This window comes from Melopsittacus undulatus, chromosome 10, assembly GCF_012275295.1.
Source record: "Melopsittacus undulatus isolate bMelUnd1 chromosome 10, bMelUnd1.mat.Z, whole genome shotgun sequence".
Taxonomy (NCBI): domain Eukaryota; kingdom Metazoa; phylum Chordata; class Aves; order Psittaciformes; family Psittaculidae; genus Melopsittacus; species Melopsittacus undulatus.
The window spans coordinates 8,305,711-8,328,638 of NC_047536.1; the positions used below are offsets into that span (position 1 = coordinate 8,305,711).

Here is a 22,928-nt window from a genome sequence, read left to right on the forward strand (position 1 = left end):
TGGGTGCTGCAGGAGAGCTGCCCAGGCATTCCATCCCCTCCCTTCCACAGCCTGGGCTCCATGATGACCAGGACACCAGGACACCCTGTGCTGGTTCAGCCACCTTGGCCGTATCTCTGGGAGTGCAGGCTGGCTCCTGTGGAACTGCACTCCTGGCACTGGGGACTGCACGGTTCCTGCACCACCATCTGGAGTTTCTTCCACACTTTTCCTTGTAATCCAGCCCTTTGCTCTCTTACTCCCACTCAAGCAAACTTGAGGTGCACGCCTCATTTAATTTTTACCCTCCCTGTTTGGGGAGGCTTCTTCTGCAATGGGTCCTGCAGCAGTGGCACCGCTCCCCAAGTCCACAGGACAGCCCACGTTTCTCCTGCAGTTAAACTGCAAGAAGCCACACTTAAACCATCAATATCCAGGGATATACCTGCATCCCTGGCAGTGGGGCACTGTGGGTGCCAGTGAGCTGGGGCCTCCACCACCTGCTTGGACTGTCCCATTGCCAGCCAGGCCAACACAGGGGAGCACCTTTAGCAAAGCAAAACCACCTCCTCCCAGAGCAGGCTTGAGCTAAAGTATTAGAAGCACAGACTTGTTCCTTTTGGGTTTTGTTTCCACTTTGTAGTATATATGTTATCGTTTATTTATAGGCAGATCACTTCACTATTTACAGTACATGAGCGTAGAGATTCTACAGTCTTTTTGATGTAAACAAGTAACTCCACGGCTGGGGAGTCTGGAAAAAGAAGCCAGTTCTGAAGTATTTACACAATTTAAAATAGAACTTTTATACCCACCGGAGAGATAGAGATAATACATTGAGCGATTTGGTTAAATTATCTATGAAACTATAGAATCTGACAATGTAAAAATACAAGAAAACGTTCTCTTGTCTTAGAAGGTAGACAGTTAAATCACACTAGAAATAAATCTCTTTGTTCAAAAATAATAACAATAATAATAAAGGAAAGGCATAAGAATCCATGCCGCCTTTTAAGGTTAAAGTATATTACATAAATAAGGACACAACAGAACGGAACTGGGGAAAAAATGCAGTGAAATATAAAAAAATGCTACCGATTAAAAAAAAACAGACTAAAAACTCGATTCTTAATCACAGAGGGATCAATTCCGCTGCTTCTACTTACTCTGCAAGGAGAAAACTGCAGAGTTGAGTAGTACTTACTCAGCATGAGGAAGGGAGGCAGAATTGGCCCCTGTAAGTATGAGCAGTGTCCTTTTACTTGAAAAAAAGGGAAGGAAAAGACAGAATTTATCATTTTTTAATATAAATAACAAAGCAGATGTGCCCCTTTTTAGGTGAAATTCTTACACCTTTCTCAAGAAATGCATCAGTTTAATCTTTCTCTCTCTTTCTCACGTGCATACACACACTCCCTCCCCAGCTCAGTGTTTACTGCAGCATGGCTCTCGGCTCGGTGCCGTGGGCACTGGGGCCAGGCTGCTGCCTCCCCTCCTGACCCCAGGGTGGGCGAGGGAGGAGGAATGAAACTCAAAGGCTGCATTTGGCTCTATATTGCTTGAGATTGTCAGGGATGGACTATGACGCTTTAGAACAGAAAAGGTGTCAGGGCTCAGCTGATGTACAAAGAATGTATCTCAGTATTCAGCATGCCTCCAAAAGAAAGGAACAAAAACTAACCCAAAACAAAAGAAAAAGAAGGAAAATAGTGCTGGTCTGCAATTGCAATGCTCCTTTGCATGGACCAGTGCTGGAATCAGACACTCAAGACTGTAACACGGTGACTGAGCGGCCGCCTCATTGAAGACGATGTGCAGTCCAGTCAGCTGCGCTGAGTGGGGATAGGGAGAAACCTTTTCTTTGGGGCAGCACGGAACCTAGAACCCAGGATTGTCCTCTGCATTCAGCCCAGACACTCAGAAATGTTTGCTCCTTCCCACAGAGCCCCAGGGACCCACTGGGCTCCAGCCAAGAGCCCAGTATCCCACCCTGAACCACAAGCTTCCCTGGGACAAATCTGTGCAAAAAAGGCAAAGGGGCATTTTATCATGAGACTTCACATTCAGCATTTCCCCACAGTACCTGTAGGAAACTACTGGGGGACATTCTATAGTCATATGTTTAAAAAAATAAATCTCCTCCTTACTTATTGCCTACCGTAATACACCCTTTGGCTCTCAGTTCCTCTCTGAAGTAGCACTCCTACCAGCCCCACAGCCCCGGCCCTCACAGGCAGCTGGGGCCAGGATTCCCTTTTCAGGATGCCAAGCTCTGAGCTACACCCACAGCAGGGCACCCACCATGATGCCACAGGCTGGGCGGGATGTAAAGCCTGTCTGCAGGGGGGTGATCCTGCTCCCTGTCCCCAGCAGCAAAGCACTGGGTGCCACCGGCTTCCCCAGCAGCACAGGCTGCCTCTCCCTGCTCTGATCCTGCCCCACTTCCCTGTCAGCATCCAGAACAGTCACGGGCTGCTCAGGGAGAGAGCTTTCACCTGCACCTTGTGCCCGAGCGCTCCTTCCTGCCCCTCTGCAGATGTGAGCGCTGTGAGCTAAAGACACCTTTATATTAAAAATATAAAAGAAAATAACTAAAGTGGGAACTTACTTTTCACCACAAACCCTGTGTGAGGGATTCTAAAGCCAGCAGAGCTGTGCTTCTTGAGCTGAACACCCTCTACTCCTGAACTTTGAGGGAAGCCCCTGGAGCAGGCAGCGATGGGCCACAGTGCCCCTGCACCTTGCACACCTCTGGGCATAGTGCATAAGTCCTGGAGAAATTCCCTGGGCAGGAGGGAAAACAAGCCATCCCTGTTTAATGGGGAAAGAAAACAACAAAAACCCCAACAAATAAAACCTCCCCCAAAACGCAATCCCACTTATAGGCTTCAGGCACCACAAAGACCACTTATTGCATCTCTCCTTACCCTATGGGTGCAGTGCTGATGAGCTCTGTGCAGGATGAGCCCCCCCCTTCCCAAGCACCAGCTTGGTATTCAGAAGCCAGGCACGGCAGGGGCTGGGGCTGACCCGGGGTGCCCAGCCACAGAAAAACTTTGGAATTTGATACCTGGGTACACCAAAACCAGTGCTTGGGAAGTGACCGAGTGATCCCCCAGGAGAGGGCTTCCTCAGGCATTGCACTGACCCTTCCCCTCTGCCACCTTGATGCATCCTCAGCGGGGCCCAGCTGAGTGGGAGATGGAAGAATTCCACTTAGTTTACTTCTCTTTTTGTTTGCTTTTTTTTGGATTGATCGTTTTCTGAAAAACATCAGCACAGCACAGGACAGTACTACCCACCCTAAATGTGTCGCTATATACATTCTACATAAGCTCTATAGCAATCACATGTAAACATCATCATTGTGAGGAAATACTAGGACAGAAAAAGGCAAAGCTACAATGAGGCAATTGCCAATAGCAGATGCTCAGTCTTGGCCAGAGCTGCTCGTGTTTGCTAAGGTGGGATGAGGAACCGGGAGAGCTTGTGGCAGGAGAGACACCAAACCTTGCTGCTGAGACTGAAATGGCACAAGGGCAGTGATGGTCACCGGCGGCAGGTTGGGGACCTGCAGTTCAAACCCCGCAGTGGCCCGTGGGCCCTTGCACTGCCAGGCTGGTTGTCAGAACCTTGGCTTCCCGAAAGCAGGGAGGAATAGCCAGGTAACTGTGCTGGTATCGGTGCTGCCGGTGCTCCTGATCCCACCAGAGACCAGCTGCATGGATGGCCCCGGAGCCCAGGGCCCTCTTGGCAGGGCTCAGGCTCTTGGCATCACATCTTGTGCAATTTCAGAGGCTTTGGTCATACTCCCTGCAAGACGAAATAGTTCCCACACGAGGGAAATGAGAATAAACCTCTAAGTCATGGGGAAGGGAGACCCCAGGAGACTCTAATCTAACTATTGACAGAGTTAAGGCTATAATATTCTATCTACATAGGATGGCTGAATCCCTAGTGGTCTCAGGGTTTGAAAAATAAATGGAAACAATGGAGATGGCTTGAGGAGCAGCCAGGTTCCCACTCCCTCCGGAAAAGTGCCTCTGGCCGGTTTGTGGTGGGGTTTGCACCAGCCACTGGCGGGGTCTTTCCATCTCCCACCTCACCTGGAGATGGAGGACAAGTTTACAAGCAAATTTCAGGGGAGCTGCTGCTTGAGCTTGCCTTCAGTGCAGTGCTGCTGGGCAGCCCCGAGGGCCCCCAGCCAGGGGCAGAGCAGGCAAGTGTGCCACAGGGCACTGGGTGCCAGCTGGGTGCTGGGGAAGTGTATGGCTTATCAGGTACCGAGCAGAGGACAGATAGAGCAGTGAGGCAGGCATTCAGTGTGGCTGCCGTGCCCCCTCCCTACCCCTCTGGATTTTGGGGGCCATCACAAATGGGTCTTCTTGCCCCACTTGCTTTGCAGGAGTAGAAGCAAGTGGGGAGCAAGCCACTCATCCTGTCTTGTCTCCCAGTACCCAAGGGGCTGGAGAGAAGCCAGCTCCCTTGCACAGACCTGGAGGTGCCCGTCCCCCAGGCTGTGCCCACAGGATCAAGCCTGGCCAGCTCAGTCCCTGGCCCATCTCTCGTGGCTCCAAAGGCGACTGGGGGCTGGAGGAAGTCCCATGGCCCGTCATGTAGTGCATCCTTCTACCACCCCTCTCCTTCAAGCTTGCAGTATGCAAACATACTTCAGAGCTTGCAAAGCTGACTGGCCCTATGTACATATAGAGTATGCCCACCTGTTCCAGCACACACCAGGACCAAGCTCAGCATCCAGGTGCTGCAGCCCAGCTGGGCTGGGGCTGGGGATCTCAGACCATGCAAGCAAAGAATAATGGCTTTGACAGCAAAGTGGGTGACTCCGACACAATGACCGAGCACCCTGGTTTGCCAGCAGGGCAGGCAGGTGCCTCCATGCTCCGTGACTCTGCTTTGACCACCCATTTGCTGAGTGGCAAGTGCCTCATTACAGTGCATAGTTAAAAATCAAGGAAGCGGTACAATAAATCTGAATTACAGTACATCTGAGCCATAAATACATTTTTTAAGTATATACTTCTTTTTTTCTCTTCTTCTATTAAAAATTAGTTTATAATCCTGATTCTATTCACAAGTAACAATTTCATCATCACACACTACGGACAAAAAATGTTATGGTGAACACAGCTGCAACTCCACGGCAGGAGCACGGTGGGGGACCAGGATGGGGGAGAGGGGCCGGGGGGCTCCTAGGCTCACCCTAAAACAACCAGTCAGCAGCGGAGGGACTAACGGGTGGCAGTGAGACATCAACACCATGGGGACTCACAGACAGAAGCAGCTTTGTTCAATGTAAACATCAATCAGAAGGGACAGCAGTCTCTCTCTCGCGTACTCTCCTCTCTCACGTTCTCTCTCTTTCCATAGACTGAATAATTTCTTTGAAAACGTAAACATATTGGAAGTGCCTTGACTGAGGTATTGAGGTATTCCTCCAAGGTTAAGGCTGTTACCGATGCAGGCTTAGCTGGGCTTCCTGCAGCAAGCTGTCGAAATCCATGGTCTCATACTTGCTTTTCACTGGAGCTGGGGAGGACTCCTCTGCGCTGCAATCTGGGAATGGCAGGCACACAGGAGCAGGACATGAGCAGGGAGGAAAACTGAGGCATGGCAGGGCACTGCTACCAGCATACTGCCTCCCAGCACTGCAGAGCCAGCCTGGACAAGCACTGATGGCAAAGGGGAGTGGGGACAGTGCTGTCTCTTGCCACCCACAGCACTGCACAGCCACCCTACGATCTTCATCGTGGGGTGCTGTCTGTTTCCTATCTTCTCTCTGCCCAGAATGAGGGGCTCTGGGATTTATTTAGATGAAAATGGGCAAAGTGAGAGGGATTGCTGCTCTGAGCAGATGAAATATTACAAGGTGCTAAAAGATCAGGCACATGTGTCAAACTGAGCATCCAGAGAGAAGCCAAGACTTGGTGCTTTAATTTCTGGGCCTCAGTCTCTAATGCCTGAAGTGAGATACTAGAACCACGGCACCCCCTGCAGAGGGTACAGAAATAAATGTGTGCTGTTTATGAAACACCTGAAGATCACAGCAACGAGGGCTGAGCGAGCCCTGGATCACACTTCTCTTGCAGGACTAGCACAGGGTTTCATTCCTGCCCCTCAGCTCAGGCTGCAACCCTGCCACCTGCAACGGTTGGGGTCCAATGAGACCTGGCAAATACTGCCACTGAGAGAGGCAGGAGGTGCTGCAGAAGCCTGTACAGCACGGAAAGAGTTAAGGCAACTGCAGCACATTTCAGTGCCATCATTTTGGCTCGAAAATGCTTGTGCAGTGTGGTGAATCTGCCCTGTGAAGCAGCAAACCACCAAGATCACCTCTTGGGCTGATGAAATGTTGCTGATTGCTTTATCTAATGACTGGAAAGGGACTTCTCTGCTGGAAAGCATCCAGCACTGTAGAAACACAGTGGAGACAGGATGGGCTGTGGTCAGCTGAGACTCAGCAGCCCTGGGGTGCAATGCTATGTTTTGCAGCCAACACACTCCAGGTCCTCATGCCAATTGCTTTTCTTCTCTCCCCCCAGTTTCCCAAGCCATCTGACCGAGCTTAAGAGCATCTACGTGAGCCATAAGATAGCTGCTGGGCTTTTTCTGCAGGCTCTGAAGATGTTTAAGATCCTTGCCTGACTAGCATTCAGCAGTGCAATGTGCTGTTACAGCTCTGTGATGATAAATGAGATGCTTCGGAAAAAGCAGCTCCTGCTTTCTTACCCAAGTCAGCATATCTGGTCCAGAAGAAATGCCCGAGGCCACCAGAGCTGAGCTGGAACGAAGGCTCGTTCCTCTTCCGTAGTGAGGTGCCATTCTTCAGAGATAAGGCGGCATGCTCTGAATACCGGTAGGTGATGAAGCCATATTTATCTCCCCTGAGCAACCAGAGAAAGAATTCAAGATGCAACGTGCTCCACAGCCCCTCTCACACCTCTGCCCAGCCCTGCACCCTCCATCCTGCTGTCCCTCCATCCTCCCGCCCCTCCCCATGGCCTTGGACCTGGGAACACACTATATTTCTTCACTCAAAGCACTGAGACCATGGGCTTGGCTGACTGAAGGAGTTGGCATGGCACAACTGCATCACTCATACACACACAGCTGGGTGCAGGGTTGACCCTGCACTTCCTGGCAGTGCTGATGGTGCCTGGGAAGAGGGGTTGCCTGTGGCTGCTGGAGCCCTGGACTCGCTCCCCACTCACCTGTTAGTCCTGGACAGGACCTGACACTCCACTATCTCACCAAACACCTCAAAGCGTTTCTTCAGTTCGCTGGAGTTCATGCTGCTGGAGAGGTTTCTGATGTACACCACCCTGCCTTCGCCCTGGCAAAGCAAGGGAGAAGCTTCAGGCTCCATGACCCCACACCTCCACACTACTGATGGGCACTGGAAACATGGGGCTGTCAAGGAGCCCCTGCAAACCAGCACTGGGAATCAGGCTGCCGTAGGGCAGCACTGCCATAGGCACAGCCTGGCATCTCCAGGGTCTGTCTGTCCCCGCTCCAGCTAGCTCACGGCTGTCACCCCCAACACACCACTGCTGCTGGGGACAGCCATACTCAGGCAGCTGCCAACCCCTTCTTCTCTTTTGAACTTCTCCTACACTCTTGAAGCTTTTACAGCTTCTCCTGGTGAAGATGCTGGGAAGCATTCCCAAGAACTTCTAGGGGCAAAATGAAATTGCACTGCAGGAAAAAAATAAAATGCCAGAGGGGCATGTATGAACATGTGTGTGTGCACAACATTACATGGGACCAAGTCACTTCCCACATGCCAACCCTGCACCCAGCTCCCACCTATGGGCACACGCCAGGTTCCTGGTACATGACGCTGCCTCTGCAGCAGGACCACATCTGTAACAGCCGAGCAGCTTCAGGGGTTCCCCAGCTCACCCCACTAACTGCCAATGCCAACTGTGCTGAAGAACCAGTGTGGGATGCTCCAGCCATTTCTGTGCCAAGGACTCTGGGTATCGCCAATCGCCAGCGGCTTCCACTTTGTATTGGGTTTTTCTCTCCCATCACCACCCCTATTCTCCTTGTTTAACACTGGCCCTGCACCAAGGGCTGCTGAAGCCAGGGCTAATGGGCTCCACCACTGCTTTTCCAGAGCAGGAGATGAACTGAGGGCTGGGGATTGCTTTGTCCCTGCTCACTTACGATGGCCTTTTCCCGTCTCTTCTCCATCTGGCCCCGGTGCCTGCTCCCGCCCTGACACTGCTCGCTGTTCTCACACCTGGGAAGCGAGGAAGAGGAGGTCAGCCCTGGGGGGAACCCAGTGAGAAAGCTTCAAACATGAAAAAGAAACTGAGGTATATAGGGTCTGCAGCAGCAGGCAGGCAGGCACTCTGGAGCACTGGCAGCCAAGGAGAGATGGAAACACTGGAAAGGACACTGGAAAGTCTTTTCTAATAAATGCTGGAGGGGGTTCCTAGCCCTGGCACAGCTCTGGCCCCTGCCCACACCCCAGTACTGCTTTTTCTGGCCATGGCTGATGTTTGCAGCAGCTGCTGTCATACCAATTATTTCAGTAGTTTTTCTTTCATTAATTAGCATCTTTATTACTTGGGCCAGTAGATCACAGACAGCCAGGGCTGCCACAGACTGACGCAAAAGTGCAGGGGCAAGAACAGTCCCAAATGCTCTCCCCATGGTCCCCTGTACCTGAAGGTGCGTCTGCTTGTGGGTGATCGAGACCGGCAGCAGGAAGACCCTGAGCTGGACCTGCTCCGGGAACAGTAATGAGAACTGGTCCTGGAAAGAGGATTTCTCCGCAGGCACAGCTTGGTGCTGCCATGCTCCTCTTCCTCCTCCTCTTCCTCCTCTTCCTCTTCTTCCTCCACAGGGGAGCCGCTCTCACTGCAGCTATCTTCAAAGACGGTGTCATACTCAGGGGTCTTGCAGAAGACCATGTCCTCGTCATCAAGAGCACTGTCCAGAAAGCCAAAGTGCTTTGTTAAGCTGGCTCTGATCTGCTGGTCTCTCAGCTGCTTGACACCATCCTTCCACAGCATCTCGCTGCCAGCCTCCTTGCTGCTGAGGTCCAGCCCCTGGTAGTGAGCAGCTGGGACCCTCCTTTTGTGCTCTGTCTCCACTTGGCCTGGGGGCTCCCATGACTTGAGCACCTTCCTCTGCAGGGCTGCTTCGGGCTTCATGACTTGGCAGTAGTCGTGGTCCCCAAAGGAGCGGGAGAAGGGACGCTTGAGCACACCTTGCTGCTCGGGGAGCACGGGGTGCCCAGCAGCTCGGCTCAGGTGGGCGAACAGCTCTGTCCTCTCAGGGTGCTTCCTGAGGGCTTTCCGGGAGGCTGCTGAATCCCCTACTCCCCTGGGGCTGGGAGCCATCTCATCTTCCTTCCCCAGCTCCTGTGTGACATCTGGCTTGTACAGGTCCTCTTCAGCGGGCTTGTATGGTGGAGTGGTGGGTGGTGTGAGACCTAGACCACCCGAACAAAGGGCAGGAGTCAGCTTTGCCCCCACCATCCTGCCCCATTCTACCCCAGCACCACAGACACTGCAAAGAAGGAGGCTACTCAGCCCCACAGCCACATCCATAGAATCATAGAATGGTCTGGGTTTGAAAGGATCATTTAGTCCCAACCCCCCTGCCACAGGCAGGGACACTTTCCACTAGACCAGGTTGTTGAAGGCCCTATCCAACCTGGCTTTGAGCACATCATCCAAGACATCATCCACTGGCACTTGGGGAAAAAGAAGGATGCCTGATCGCAGCTGGGACCAGAGGACTCTCCCTTCCCCATGGGCCATACAAGGCCCTTTGAACAGCTCCCCCATGTCAGATGCACACCCCTGAGTATCTCGCAGTGCTCGGATGTGGAGGCAGCACATGGGAAATCTCCCGTGTTCGTGGATCAAAAAGGGGGTCCTGGGCCAGGGGGTGAATATGTCTCCATGGCTGGGCTCAGCTGCAGCTGATGAACCAGGCTCAATTTAGGATAAATTTGCCCCCTCCCAGGGAGGATTTCTGCAAAATTAAAAAATGAAAAGCCTGTCCTACCTGCTGTCCCACACAGCTCCACAGTCAGCATCGGCTCAAAGTTTCTCTTCCCAAAGGTTGGGTCACTGGAGAAGAACAGAAAATAAGGAGAAAGTGTTTAGGTGAAAGTTGTCCCAAAACCCAAAGGAAGCTGAGAAAACACTGCTTACAAGAAACTCCTCCCATCGTGCCTTATGGAGTAACCCCACAGAGGTGTGCAGGGGCAGAGAGGCGAGCAGTGTGCCCTCTCCATCCCAGCCAGAGCTCCAGGGCACATTGACCCTGACACATAGCAACGCTCTGCCCTCAGCCCAGGGCTCTGTGAGCTCCTTGCACCCGAGCGATGGCTGTGGCTCCCCACAGCCCCACGCCCCACCGCAGGGCTCAGTCTGCTCTACACAAGCAGCTTTGCCTGCTCACTGCAGACACATGCCCAGCCAGACACACCACAGTGCTTTCCTGTAGACCCATGTGCACTTACGTTTGTGCCAAGGATAGTGTGAGACCCCTGGGTGTTTCTGAAAGGCAAGGAGAGAAGCAGGGTTATCAGTGACTCCAGCACTCACAGCAGGAGCCAGGCTCCCACTGCCCACCCTGGCCTGGCAGGGTCTGGGGACAGCCTGCCTGTGAGGCAGCAAACGCTGCCAAGGTTGAGCTATTCCCACTCACAAAGCACTTGCAGATAGCTGAGTCTGGGGTTCTGGTGCAGGTGAACCTGGTGCGCAGGCAGAGAGTGACCCTGCACAGAAGAGGGACCTGAAGGGATGGGGCAGCCTGGTCCCTGCTGGGTTAGTGCTACACTGACTCCTTCATAATATCATAGAATCACAGAATCATGGAATAGCTAGGTTTGGAAAGGACATTAAGATCATCTAGTTCCATGGCAGGGACACCTCACACTAGACCATGTTGCCCAAGGCTCTGTCCACCTTGGCCTTGAACACTGCCAGGGATGGAGCATTCACCACTTCTCCAGGCAACCTGTTCCTGTGCCTCATCACCCTTACAGTAAATTCATCTTGTTATTAAGACGGGTAAACTGAGGCAGAAGGCTCCCATGTATCAAAACAGCATCCCAAAACCAGACCAGGCCCCCAACTCCCCATGCATGGGACCCCCCAACCAATCAGCATGCGTCAGAGCTCTGCTGTGCTTGGGGCCACTCACAGCTTCACTGCCAAGTGCCGAGTGCCAAGTGCCTGGACAGTAGCACTCGCCCGTGGCAGGGACAGCACAGACATTACCAGAGGCAGTGCAGGCACACCAAGGCTGGGAAAACAGAGCGACAGTCCCCAGGCCCCTTACCTGCTTGCTCCAGGAGGACACAGCGCCGGATCTCAGCCCCATTGCCAACCTCACCATCCCCTGGGGAGCCCAGGGAGAGAGGCTGGGGCTCTGCTGGTGGTGCTGTGACCCCCACCTCCACTTCGGCTGCAGGATCTTCAGTGGAGAAGCCCTCCAGTGCTGGGCACGGTATGGGCTGTCTGCATGGCAGGGCATCCCGGGAGCTGCAGCCATCCCCTGCCTCCCGAGGGATGGAGAGCTCAGGGGGTGGCTCGTCAAGGAAGGAGAGCCAGTGGTCGAGCTCAGGGTTGAGTCTCTTGGACCGACGTACAGCATAAACAGTGTTCTCCTGCTTGCGGGCCACCTTCCCCATGGCTGCGCCTGGGGTGCCCACATGCTTCCCACCATCGTCCTCGAGGCCACACAGCTCCTGCAGTGCCTCTGCCTCAGCCCCGGGGCTCTGCCGCTGCTCACCCTTCTCTGGTGCTGTTTTGGCTCTGGATGTGCAGGTCCCAACAGCATCCTCCCTGTCCCGGGTCAGTGGCACAGGGGAGCGGGAGCCAGGTGGCCGCACCAGGGCAGCATACACTGGCTTGCCCAGGTGGTATGGCTTGCTCACGTCGCACAGCAGGTCCCGTGCCAGCAACTCCTTCAGGATGGAGAAGGATGCTCCAGGCTTCTTGCAGCTCCCGTTCATCTGCCAGCTACAGCCTGGCCCGCTTTGCGCTCTCCCAGGGGTACCTGGCTGTGTGGGGCAGTCTGGTTTGGCTCTCTTGTAGGGGCTGATGCAGGGCTGGGGCATGGCATCAGCGGCGTCACGGGAAGGTAACTTCCTTGGCGGCAGGCAGTAGGTGTGCATGTAGCGGATAAGCTCCACTACTGAGTGCATCTCCCCCTCACAGAAGAATTGGCTGCCGGAGCCATCCTCTGCTGAGGACGAGGGGGTCACCAAGTCGCTGGAGCTCACAGAGTCCTCACTGGAGTCGCTGTCGTCCTCATGATGGGTGCAGTCACCAGGGGAGAGGTGGTGGCTGCCGCTGGGGCATTCCTCAGGCACCGGGGGGGCTTGGGAGCAGGAGGCAGTAGAGGTGAGGTGTCGGTGCAGCTCAGAGCAGCTGCGGCTCTGCACCTGTGGGACACTCACCCTCCTGTCTCGAGGACCCTCCACCTTCAGAGATGAGACAGGAGAAAGTCAGCTTATGTCAGGTCATAGCCCCAGCCTGACACAAGCACTAGGCACAGGGGGAGAAGCCCCCAATACTGACAGAGCCACTGCACATCTTCGAATCCCTGGTTCCAGCCCCCCAGCATCCTGACGTGCTTAGGGTCAGCCTCACATCCTAGAGAGGGTAACTGGACACTCCAACCACCCTGAGTGCTGCACCCCCAGCAGCCAGCATTCAGTGATGCTTCTTCTCCCCAGGAGGGATTTGCTTCTCTTCCCAGGCAATCTAATTTGCTGGGCCTAATGCACAATTACCATTAGCAAAGTAGAAAAATCTTTGATGGCAACTTCTGCTGGGATTCAGGAGATTATCTTAAGTGATGGGGTCAGCTCTGAGGCTCTCCCCATAAAATAGCTCCTCTCTTGGGCTGCAGGTCACTGGGGACCTGGACAACCAGGGAGCACACAGGGCTTTCACAGGCCAGTGCTTAGGGAAGCCAGGAGAGGCCTGAGCCCACAGGGTGCAAATGAGATCCAGACCTTTTTTAGCCCAGCACAAAGTCCGAAGGTTTCCCTGAGCAGCCCCAGCACAGTCAGGGACAGGAACACTGTGCACTGCTGTGCTGGTGGTATGGTCCCTGCCGGTTCCCAGCCCTTGCCCCAGCTCAAAGTCTACCCATGCTCCTCAACACCATCCTTTGGTGACCTCTCGTAGGATGGCTCATGAAAGGTGGGCACTGGGTGGTCTCGAGCTCTGCCTGCTGAGGAAGTACCTTTGTGCAGGGCCGTGTGGGTCGGGATTTAGGGGTCCCCAGGCGCCGGGCGCTCCCATCCCGTTGCGCCTCGCAGCTTGGGGGCACATGTGATGGAGAGAGGAGCAACTTCTTCAGCTGCAAAGAGAAGCAGCAAGAAAAGGAGTCGGCATCGCAATGATGGTAGAACAAAGTGCCAGCAGGGCCACAGCCCCCCGGCTCATACTGCACTGGACACGTCCATTGCTGAACGTGCAACACAAAAATAGGAGAGGAAAAATAAATCACAGGGAGGCATTTCCCACATCCCAGTGGACAGCCCTGAAGGGGTCCCACAGCATTCACCCACATCCCCAGGGACCCCCAAGCAGGTTGGGGCGGTGGGGACATGAGGGAGTTTACTTCCTAGGGGCATCCCTACTCTCATCACACTGAGGAGCTGTTATGGTATCCAGACTTCTCACTCTATCAATTCTGCCCTGAGGTGACAGAGTCTTTACTTTGACATAAGTGGTGGGTTTGGACAGCTTGCTTAGGTCCCATCCAAAGCTCATTTAGCCAACACATCCAGAGGGCCTGGGCTCAAGGCTTTTTGCAGATGCAAGCCCCTGTGGGACCTGTTGAGGATCTTCCCCAACATGCTCTGTCAAGCCCATGAGTGATGGGAGTGGGGTTTTCCCTGGGCTACCACACCTGATGGCAAGGTCAGCATAGCATTTTTTTCTACTCAAACCCATTTTCTGTTAGGGGGGAAAAAAAAACCCATACCCCACATCCAGCAATAACATTTCACATTCCACCCATGTCGCACCAACAACTGAAGGTGACAACAGCTCAGCAGCAAGACAACTGCGTAGGGGCAAGGGAACTGCATGGAGGAGGCAGATATGGGGCTCCCGTGCTGGCCGGTGGGCACAGAGCCCCAGGGCAGGCACCGGGGGGACTTTAAGAAGTGACAGAAATAGGGGGTGCCCAGATCAGGGTCTGCTGTGAAACATCAGCCAGAGCTGCAGGCGTGCAGCTCCTGCTGGTGGAAGCAACCAGCACCCTTTCCCCCCCCCCACCCCTGCAACGTATACATCCTATATATACACATACATGTCGTGTGTGATATATACCCCCCCGCACAGGGCAGTGGAAATGCACGCTCTCACCACTGGATGTCACTCCTCCCCATCACAGCCCCGGCTTTTGGGGACATCCCGGGGCCAGGCTGGGGGTCCCTGGGGGGGGACCGAGAGCCGCAGGAGGGAGCGGGCTGGGGATGGTGGTGGCTTGCAGCAAGTGCTGCCAGTTAGCTCTGGCCAGGAGCTGGCAGCAGTGCTGGAGCCCTGATATTGCAGGGAACCAGGAGGTCACCACATTTGTAGACACTGGAGGCCACACTGCCCGAGGAAGTTGTGGTAGAAAGCATGGGGGCTCAAACCCAAGCCAAGGGCATGGGTTGTCTGTCCCTCAGGCCGAGCCCCCTCTGACCCTCCTACGAGAGCAGCGGGCAGCTCAGTCTCAAGGCAGAGCTGGATAGGAACAGCCACCATTCCCATGGGCACGGAGCTGGGATGCACTAAGGGAGACCCCCAGGCAGCCCCACACCCGCACATCACATTAAAAGCAGATGTGGGTCTTGCCAAAGCAGCTCCCACCCCTTCAACACCCACCCCCACCCCTTTCATATATATAATTGTATACACACAGCTTGTTCCCGTGAGGATGGTGATGGAGGTGACAGCAATGATGCAGAACATGTATACGTATACAATACAAGTATATGCTTTGGTATTGACGGTTAAAGAGAGTTTTAAGCCTAGAATGAAAAAATTCAGACCTTTGCTTCCTATCATACCCATGCAGCCGGCTTATCAGGGGCTCATCCAAATCCACCTTAAACAGTAGGAAGTGGGTTCTTACTAGAGACAGCTCATCAAACTCGGGGGCCGGGGATGGCCCCCCCGTGACCGGGGCGGTGGGTTTGGGGGAGGGGGCAGGCGAGGTGTAGGCATGGTTGAGCGTGTCCCCCTCTTCCATAGTGCGGAAGGCAGCCAGGCTCATGTCATCTCCCTGTATATCATCCAATGTCTCGGTGAGGGCTGCCAGCAGTGCTTCATTCTCGCTGTCTATTATCTGAAAGGAGCAGGCAAAGAAGACAGGGAGAGTTAGGCTGGGCAGAGGGACCCCAGGATGCTGGGCCAGAGGCAAGAAGGGCTGGTGATGCCACACCAGCACCCACACTTCCCAGTGACCCCAGAGGGGATCTGGGAGAGCTCTTCCCCAGCACACTAGGATGGGATCAGGAGGGGAGAGACCCATCTGAACAGGAGCATCAATCTATCCCCCTGCACCCACAGTGGGAAAATAATGAGTCAGAGGATCTTCTCTCCCAGCATTAGTCTCAATCGCACCATGGGGCAAACAGCAGCAGGTAAAGGATCCGTGATTAAAAGGCTCCTTGTCCAAATCCTCATGATTCTGGGCTGCAAATTCCCCCTGCACCAGCTATCACAGCACTGCTGAGTGGGGCTGGGAGCAGCATCCAGCCAGGATGTTAGCCTGGGGCATAGCCCCCTGCCCTCTGTGGGGCTGTAGAGGCCCAAGAGGTCACAACCAGTTATTTGCAGTTCTCCTGATGGGGAAGACAAAGAAAATGTGAAGAGTCGTAAGCCCAGCCCAGGGCTGCCCAGTGGACAAGAGGGCAGAGGGGAACCTCATCCCAGGCTGCACCACTGGCCAGATGCCACAACTTGCACAAGCAGTATGGGCTTTGTTTCCACTAAAAGCCCCCAGACACAGGCACCTCCAGCTCGACAGGGGCTCTCAGCCCTCATGCTTAAAGTTGGCTGCACTCAGCGCTCTGTGAAGGACCCTACTGACAGAACACAGCCCCCAGAACAAGACAGGCTTTATATTACAGGTCCTCTGATCTCTTTTCTCTGCAAATGACATGATCTGGGGATACTGAAAGGAGATTTGTGAGTATCTGGGGCTGTGATGGACCAAGCAAGGCCATGGGCTGCTCCTACCTCCTCCCTGCCCACTACCTCAACCTGTCCCCTCAGGACCTTCTTTCCATCTAGGCTTCACCCTGCCTGATGCACTTCCGGCTATCCCAGTGCCCTCCCAGTCCCACGCAATCCCATGAGCCCCTCTCCAGACTGGAAATAAGATGCAAAATCCCAGAAGAGGAGGCAGAAGCTGAGGAATGGCTGAAGCAAGCCAGGAGTTCCTTCTATTCGGTCCTCCTCCATCATATTCTGAATGTAAACCATGTTCAACAAGAAGCAGGCTAACATCAGCTACAAAATTAGCACAGGGGTAAATTCAGGCTTGCAAAGAGGACTGCTGACTGCATGCAGCCTCCTGTGTTTCTCTCATCTTGTTTGAAAATTAAATATCTTTTGTTCCATGCCCTAACCTTGCTCACAGTTACCAGAGCAGGCTCTGGGGAAAGGCAGCAGGATGCTCCATTTTTGGCTCCATTTCTTTTCCTCCTGTTATTGGCCTAAGAGCACTGTGCATACAAGTTCAGTGGGATACATTTCATCATACTCCACTGCTCCTAATGGGCCTGTCTTTTGCATTTCTTTTCTGTTTATCTTTTCCCCAGGAAGTTCAGCGGAAAATATGCATCTCGTGATGAAGGTCCCTCAGCTGGACTGGACCATTTTCAAGCACAGCATCAGCGCAGCGTAAAAGCCAGAGGGTTGTTATTGTGGGCAGGTTAGAAAATATTGGGGGTTTTATGTTTTTTTGCCTTGTTTAAATATAAATCCTCCTCCCTCCCAAAATGTAACCCAGAGTTGGTGAGGAGAGAAACCAGCCACCCTCTGCCAGAGGAACCCAAACCCAGACACAGGGAGGATGCCAAAGCTGGAGAGCCAGGGAAGGGGCTTCTTTTTGCTCCCAGAAGATGAACATTCCTGTCCCACACAACAGCCCAGGTATCCTGGGAGCTGAGCAGGATAAGCTGCATTCAGCTGTAGTTCTTTCAGTTCCTTTTTAATAATACATCACAGGAGGGTTGGCTCAGCTGCCTCTTCTGCTCATCCACCTCCTCATTAGCCTTACACTGCTTGCCCCATTTAGAGCTGGTGCAGAAATTAATGGAGCACTAATCAGCTGGGGAGGACCTATTAATAGTTATATGTGTTCCTTCCTTCTCCCTCTCTCCTGCCCTCTTCCTGCCTCCATCCTGGGGTCCCCTGTACCAGGAGAATGGGAGTACCTGGAACAGCTCGGAGTCGTCTGTGCTGTACTGGCTGGAGTCGGTCTCTGAGTGCTCCCCGCACCACTGCAGCTCACTGAAGCAGCTGGCTGAGTCAAAGTCACTGGCATCCAGCTGAGACAAATCGATCTCAGGGAAGTCGGAGTAGAGATGCTCCTCACCAGACACCTCGTACTGAGGAGGGAAGAGACAGGTGGTGAGCCTGAGGGGCAAGCAGCAACAGGCAGCAGCAGCCTCCTGCATAGGCAGCCATCTCCTTGCATGCTGTCGCTCCCACTCAAGCCCATTACTCAGACCCTCTTCCAAATAAGCTTTGGCGAGCAGCTCCAGAAGCAATTACACCACATGGAGAGCATCCCTTCACTGCACATCTTTACTGCACACCTTGCAGATTGGTTTGTTCAGTCTGGTACTGGCACTGCTGGTTACCAGAGGCCACCCCACAACTGCCACCAAAGTCCCCCTCTTGTGTTGCATCAAAACAGCAGCATCAGCATGGGAAAAGCCTCATCTCCTCTGGTGAGCAGATGCTCACAGCACAGGATCTGGGCTGTGGCAAAGCAGCTGCTTGTGCTCTTAGGGGAAATTGAAGTTATTCCTGCCTTTGGTGCCCTGAGGGTGCTATCCAGGGTTATCCAGCTGCCCTGGGAATCAGCAATAACAGAGCAAGCAACATGAGAGACTTGGGAGCACGAGACAGCAAAAATACATGGGACCAGGCTCTAGTGGGAAGCTTCATACCCAGTCCCCATGGCTGTTTGATACTCTGTCCCCACTTCATGGCACTGAACCGCTTGGGGATAGTCCCTTGGGGAAGCTGAACATCCTGCATATCCCATGGCACTGCCAAGGCAATACAAGCCCTGGTCCTCCCATTGCACATGCAGTATAAGCAAAACAGCACAGAAAGAAATCGATGTCTAGGTGCATACTGGGCGATGTGAGCCCTAAAAACTGAATGAAGAGTCTCCATTTAACTACAGAAAGAAGCTGGGACCTGCCCTGCTTCTGCCTGGCTCCCAAAACCCTGGGACTGTACCCAACACCAGCAGAAGCAAGGTCTGGCACCGGCATGGCCCTGCCTGCACCAAGCCCTCAGGTCAGGCTTGGTTTTGCCCCCAACATCCAGGTTCAAATGCAGAGGGGAAAGGCCTAGGGCATTTGGCAAGGGGGAAGTCGGGGAAAGTCCTGCTGGCATTGGCTGTCTGCGGGGAGTTTTCTGACAATGAGGGAAGCAAGTTTATTTACAGAGCTAGTAGATTCTGGAGCAGGCAAACATCTGAGCATGTGAGAGAGGGGCAGGAGAACATGGGGGCCTCCCCTCCTGAAGTGCCCTGCAAGGGTCTCCTCCAACACTTAATGGGAAGGAAAAAGAATTTCCAAGAGACCTGCAGGAATGGAAAAGACAGTGTTCTCTCTCTTCTTTCTTGTTTTGTTATTTTTTTTAGTTGGGATAATCTGGGATAATTGTGTTCCCATAGGCTGAGCAGCCCATGTGCCATGCTCCCCCACTGGTCTTAGGGCACCCTGTGCAATACCAAAAGATGCTCCTGTGCACACACCCTGGAGCACTCCAATTTTGCATTTCCCACCCGCTTTTCACCCTGTCCCATCCTAGGGGCAGTGGAAGAAAGGGTGAGCAGTTTGGAGGATGCAGCAAAGGTAGCGGAGAGCAGTTTCACAGCCCATGTCCTGGCAAGGGACTGCCAGCCCAAATGTGCCAGGGCCACAGCAGGGCTGGAGGATGCTCTCCCCAGCACCCTCTCTCCACCCTGTTGCTGGAGAAGGTGTATCAGGTAGACATCTATGAGTGTGGTACCACCACATATACTGGGCACAAAAAGAGCCTGTGCAGCTCCAGGATTTGGATACTCCTTGTGAGCCTCCAAGGCGAGTGCTCTTCAAACCTGCCTGCAAAGACCTTTGCTCCCTGGGTGGTCAGAGCACATGCAGTAGGTCGAGTCCCTGACCTCTTCACTGCCAACTTTGGGGAACACAGTTACCTTTCCCTTAGCTCTCCTGTTCCCTCTGCTCGTGCCCATGCTAGGCTGTTCAGGGATCAGATGTCCTTCGGCCTTTCAGATGTGCCCCTTACCTGCTGTAGCTTGTCCCTGCTTTCCTTTTTCTTGTGCCTGCTCCAGAAAACATCTTGCAACAACTCTGGCTCCCACTTCTCCCCAAATCTTCCCATGGGAACACAGGCAAAGGCTTTTATTTTTAGAAAAGCCATACGTACATAGATATATGTGTGTGTGTGTGTGTGTCTGTGTGTTCAATTAAAAATAGCAGAGCAGTCAAATTCTCCTGCTCCTTTTGATATGCCACAAGGGAAAAGATCCTGGTGCTGAGATCACAAGGAGCAGCTGACACCAGTGCTCGGGATGTCTTTTGATCAACTCCACAGATGTGACATGTCCCCATTGGCAACAGGGCTGGGTAAAAATAAACTCCTGCAATCCAACGCTGCTGAGCTGCCCTCTCTGGGCAGCCTCGAGGCAGGAGTGCCCTGGCACTGCACTGTGTGCAGCCATCCCGAGGCAGTGGCTGGCAGCAGATGCAGCCAGGTGCCTGGCTAGCATAGGTCAGGAGTGCCCCAGACTCAGCTCTGCCTGTCCCAGTCCCCCTCCTCCTTGGGAAAAGCGGGGAGAGCCTTTGCTCAGTGCAGCTGCCCACATGGGCACCCACAGGGCATCCCAGCAGGAAGCCATGGCCCCAACCACCCTGCTCTGCTCCAAAGGGTCATGTAACCAGCCCAGCCACCTAAGGACTTGAGTCCATAGCGGGAATCCATCACTCGGAGCACCGCAAGCCCAGCACTGAGCACTGAGAGCAGAGCCCCGGCCGCAGGGCTGGGGCAGGACCAAGCCCCCTGCCCGGGTACAGGTGGCAGTGGTGAGGGGAGGCTGCCTGCGGGCACTGGATCTCATCTGCCCTAACTTTCCCTTTTCCCACCCTTTGCATTTCCTGCTGCCTTGGGAGAGGAGTGAACTTTTGTTCTAATTTTACTCGGGAGTTTGCAGGAAGATCAGCCATGGGTTCTTGGTGTGCAGCCAGCAAACACCCATGGAGACATGCTCAGAAATTCGGAGGCATCCTCCAGCCCAGACACCTGGTCTGTGTGCACTGCAGCGTGGCTGAGACCAGCAAGCTGCCGGCGGCTCACTGCAACGTGTCTATGGATCCCTGTGCTGGGGAAGAGTGATGCCCAGGCAGCCACGGGTGCCCCTGTGCCACACACCTACATCCTCTGGGGTAGCAGTAGCCCAAGCCTCAGCATCCCTCCCTTGTGGCAGCAGGAAAGCCCTGCAGCAACACCACACCTGAAAACCAAAGCTGAAAGGTGAAGGGTATGAGGGGGAATGGCCTCCTCCCAGAGACATCTTCCTCGACTTGCTTTAAAGCATGAGCCAGCTCTGACCTCAGCCCTAATAGAAATGCAATCACAGAATCATAGAATCAACCAGGTTAGAAAAGACCTTTACCATCAAGTCCAACCGTTAGCCCAGGACTGTCAAGCTCACCACTAAACCATGTCACTAAGGGCAAACTGACCTCCCCTCATGGCTGCCCCTCATGATCTCCAGTCACAGCCCCCCCGCATCTGCCCTTCATGGTGGCCCCTCACTGTACAGCTGCCACCCCTACCCCTCATGGCCACCCCTCACCTCCTCCCTTCTTATGGCCTCCACTCACAGCCCATGGCTGCCCCTGCACTCACCTCATGATCTCCCCTCACCATCTTCCCTCACCTCTCAGGGCCACCTCCTGTCCCCTCACAACTTCCACTCATGGCACCTTTCCTGTCTCCTCACGATCTCTCCTCACAACCACCATCTCTCACCTCATGATCTCCCCTCATGGCTGCCCCTGCTCTCCCCTCACAAACTCCCCTCATCTCTCATGGCCACCTCACCTGTCCCCTCATGATCTCCCCTCATGGCTGCTCCTGCTCTCCCCTCATGGCCGCCTCACCTGTCCCCTCACGACCACCCTTATGTGCGCACCAGGCAATGGCACATGAATTGTGCTCGTGCTTAAGGAGGCCGCGAGCGCCTCAGCCTCTGAAGCCTGCGGCAGGCAAGCGGTGCTGGTGTGAGCAGTGCCCGCGAGGGAACTTAATCCTGTTTAAGCCTGGCAGGGCAGCTTTGCATTGCCGCCCGCATACACGGCCCCAGGATGCTTTGCAAGTGCCTTGTCACTCACACGCCTGCATGGAGGAACAGAAGGGGCTGAAGGAACCAGCCAGAAACAGGCAGCACAAATCCTCGCCGAGGAGCCCAAGTGGTGACTCAGCCCCCACGGAGCCTCCTACCCGAAGCATGAGGGGATAAATACACATCCACACGTGCTGCAGACAGAGCCCCACATTAACCGGCAGCGTTCAGGCTGGGACCCAACCCAGCAGAAGGTGAGAAATGCCAAGAACATGAAATGCCAGCTCCCGCCAGCCCTCCCTTGGCAGCATGGGCAGCACCAGTCCTGGGTGCCTGTGTTCATGGCCAGCCGGCGAGATTCCCCCTCCTCACTCTCACCCCAGGCTTGTCTCTAGAAAGGAAATAAAACCCTCATGCAGGGGTTCTGGAGGGAGCAGTGTGGTCTTATCACGGAAATCCACAATCACAGACTGCTTGGAACGGGGATTACAGCCATGCAGGGAGCTGGGCACCAGGATGAACTCCTACCCGAGCTGGCACAGTGCTGGGCACTGCTGCACACCACGCTTGCTGCTCGGGCAAGTGCGAGCCCTGCTCAGGGGCTGCAGGCCCCCAGCACCCTCCCCAGCCAGCCCAGCAGGCAAGGGGGGCATGCAGCCATCATGACCCATGCCAGGGCCCAACCCGGCCCCACTCAGGCCACCAGCGCTCTGGAACAGCAAAACTGGATGCTGCCAGCCCCTCATCATCCCCAAGAATGCACCAGCTCCCTCCCAGTGCGGAGGGACCACTGTGGGGTGGGCACCCCCGTCCAGTACTGGCAAGGAGAGCAGAGGTGGGGATGGAGGAGAGAGCTATAAATAAGTGTAAATACAGCACGGAGGCACCTGGCCAGAGCTGTGAAGGTCACCAGAGTGTGTACCAGCAGATAAGCAACCCCCTCCCCGCTGGCATTTGACAAAATGTCACTGTGAATGAGGGAGAGATGGTGTCGGGTTGTGCCTTGGCCCAGCTGCCCCTTGCCACCCCCTGATATTTATAGCCCAAGAGCCCCAAAGTAGAGGGCAAGTGGTCCCTGCTGAGGAGGCAGTGAAGGCAGCAGCAATCCTGCCTGCAAACACACTGATGGGATATGGCAGAGGGAGGCACAAGGGGTCAGGTCAGGCTGCTGCTCCCTCTCCCTGCTCTCCAGCTTGGGAGGAAGAGGAGCTTGGAATCCCAGGCTCCCAGGTCTGCACAGAGGCATGCAACATCCCATTGCCTTGCTAGGAGCAGAGTATTTTGCCCTCTGCGCTCTGTTGGTGGTTAATTTCTTTTTAGCTCTACTAATCTGTTTTAACGCTTCAGCCCAG

The 22,928-nt window shown here is 54.2% G+C and overlaps 1 protein-coding gene across 1 annotated transcript in view; it reads right to left on the bottom strand.

Moving 5' to 3' along the window:
• Positions 1 to 613: 613 nt before the first annotated feature.
• PPARGC1B (PPARG coactivator 1 beta) overlaps positions 614 to 22,928 on the bottom strand; it is a 48,246-nt gene continuing 25,931 nt past the window's right edge. The window contains exons 2-12 of the mRNA XM_034067060.1: positions 17,423 to 17,596; positions 15,112 to 15,324; positions 13,225 to 13,341; positions 11,308 to 12,454; positions 10,484 to 10,520; positions 10,024 to 10,088; positions 8,671 to 9,442; positions 8,167 to 8,242; positions 7,209 to 7,330; positions 6,727 to 6,881; positions 614 to 5,553 (exon numbers count right to left, since the gene is read on the bottom strand). Of these exons, the coding sequence (XP_033922951.1) occupies positions 5,450 to 5,553; positions 6,727 to 6,881; positions 7,209 to 7,330; positions 8,167 to 8,242; positions 8,671 to 9,442; positions 10,024 to 10,088; positions 10,484 to 10,520; positions 11,308 to 12,454; positions 13,225 to 13,341; positions 15,112 to 15,324; positions 17,423 to 17,596 (2,982 nt within the window). The 3' untranslated portion in view covers positions 614 to 5,449. The remainder of the gene's footprint in view (positions 5,554 to 6,726; positions 6,882 to 7,208; positions 7,331 to 8,166; positions 8,243 to 8,670; positions 9,443 to 10,023; positions 10,089 to 10,483; positions 10,521 to 11,307; positions 12,455 to 13,224; positions 13,342 to 15,111; positions 15,325 to 17,422; positions 17,597 to 22,928) is intronic.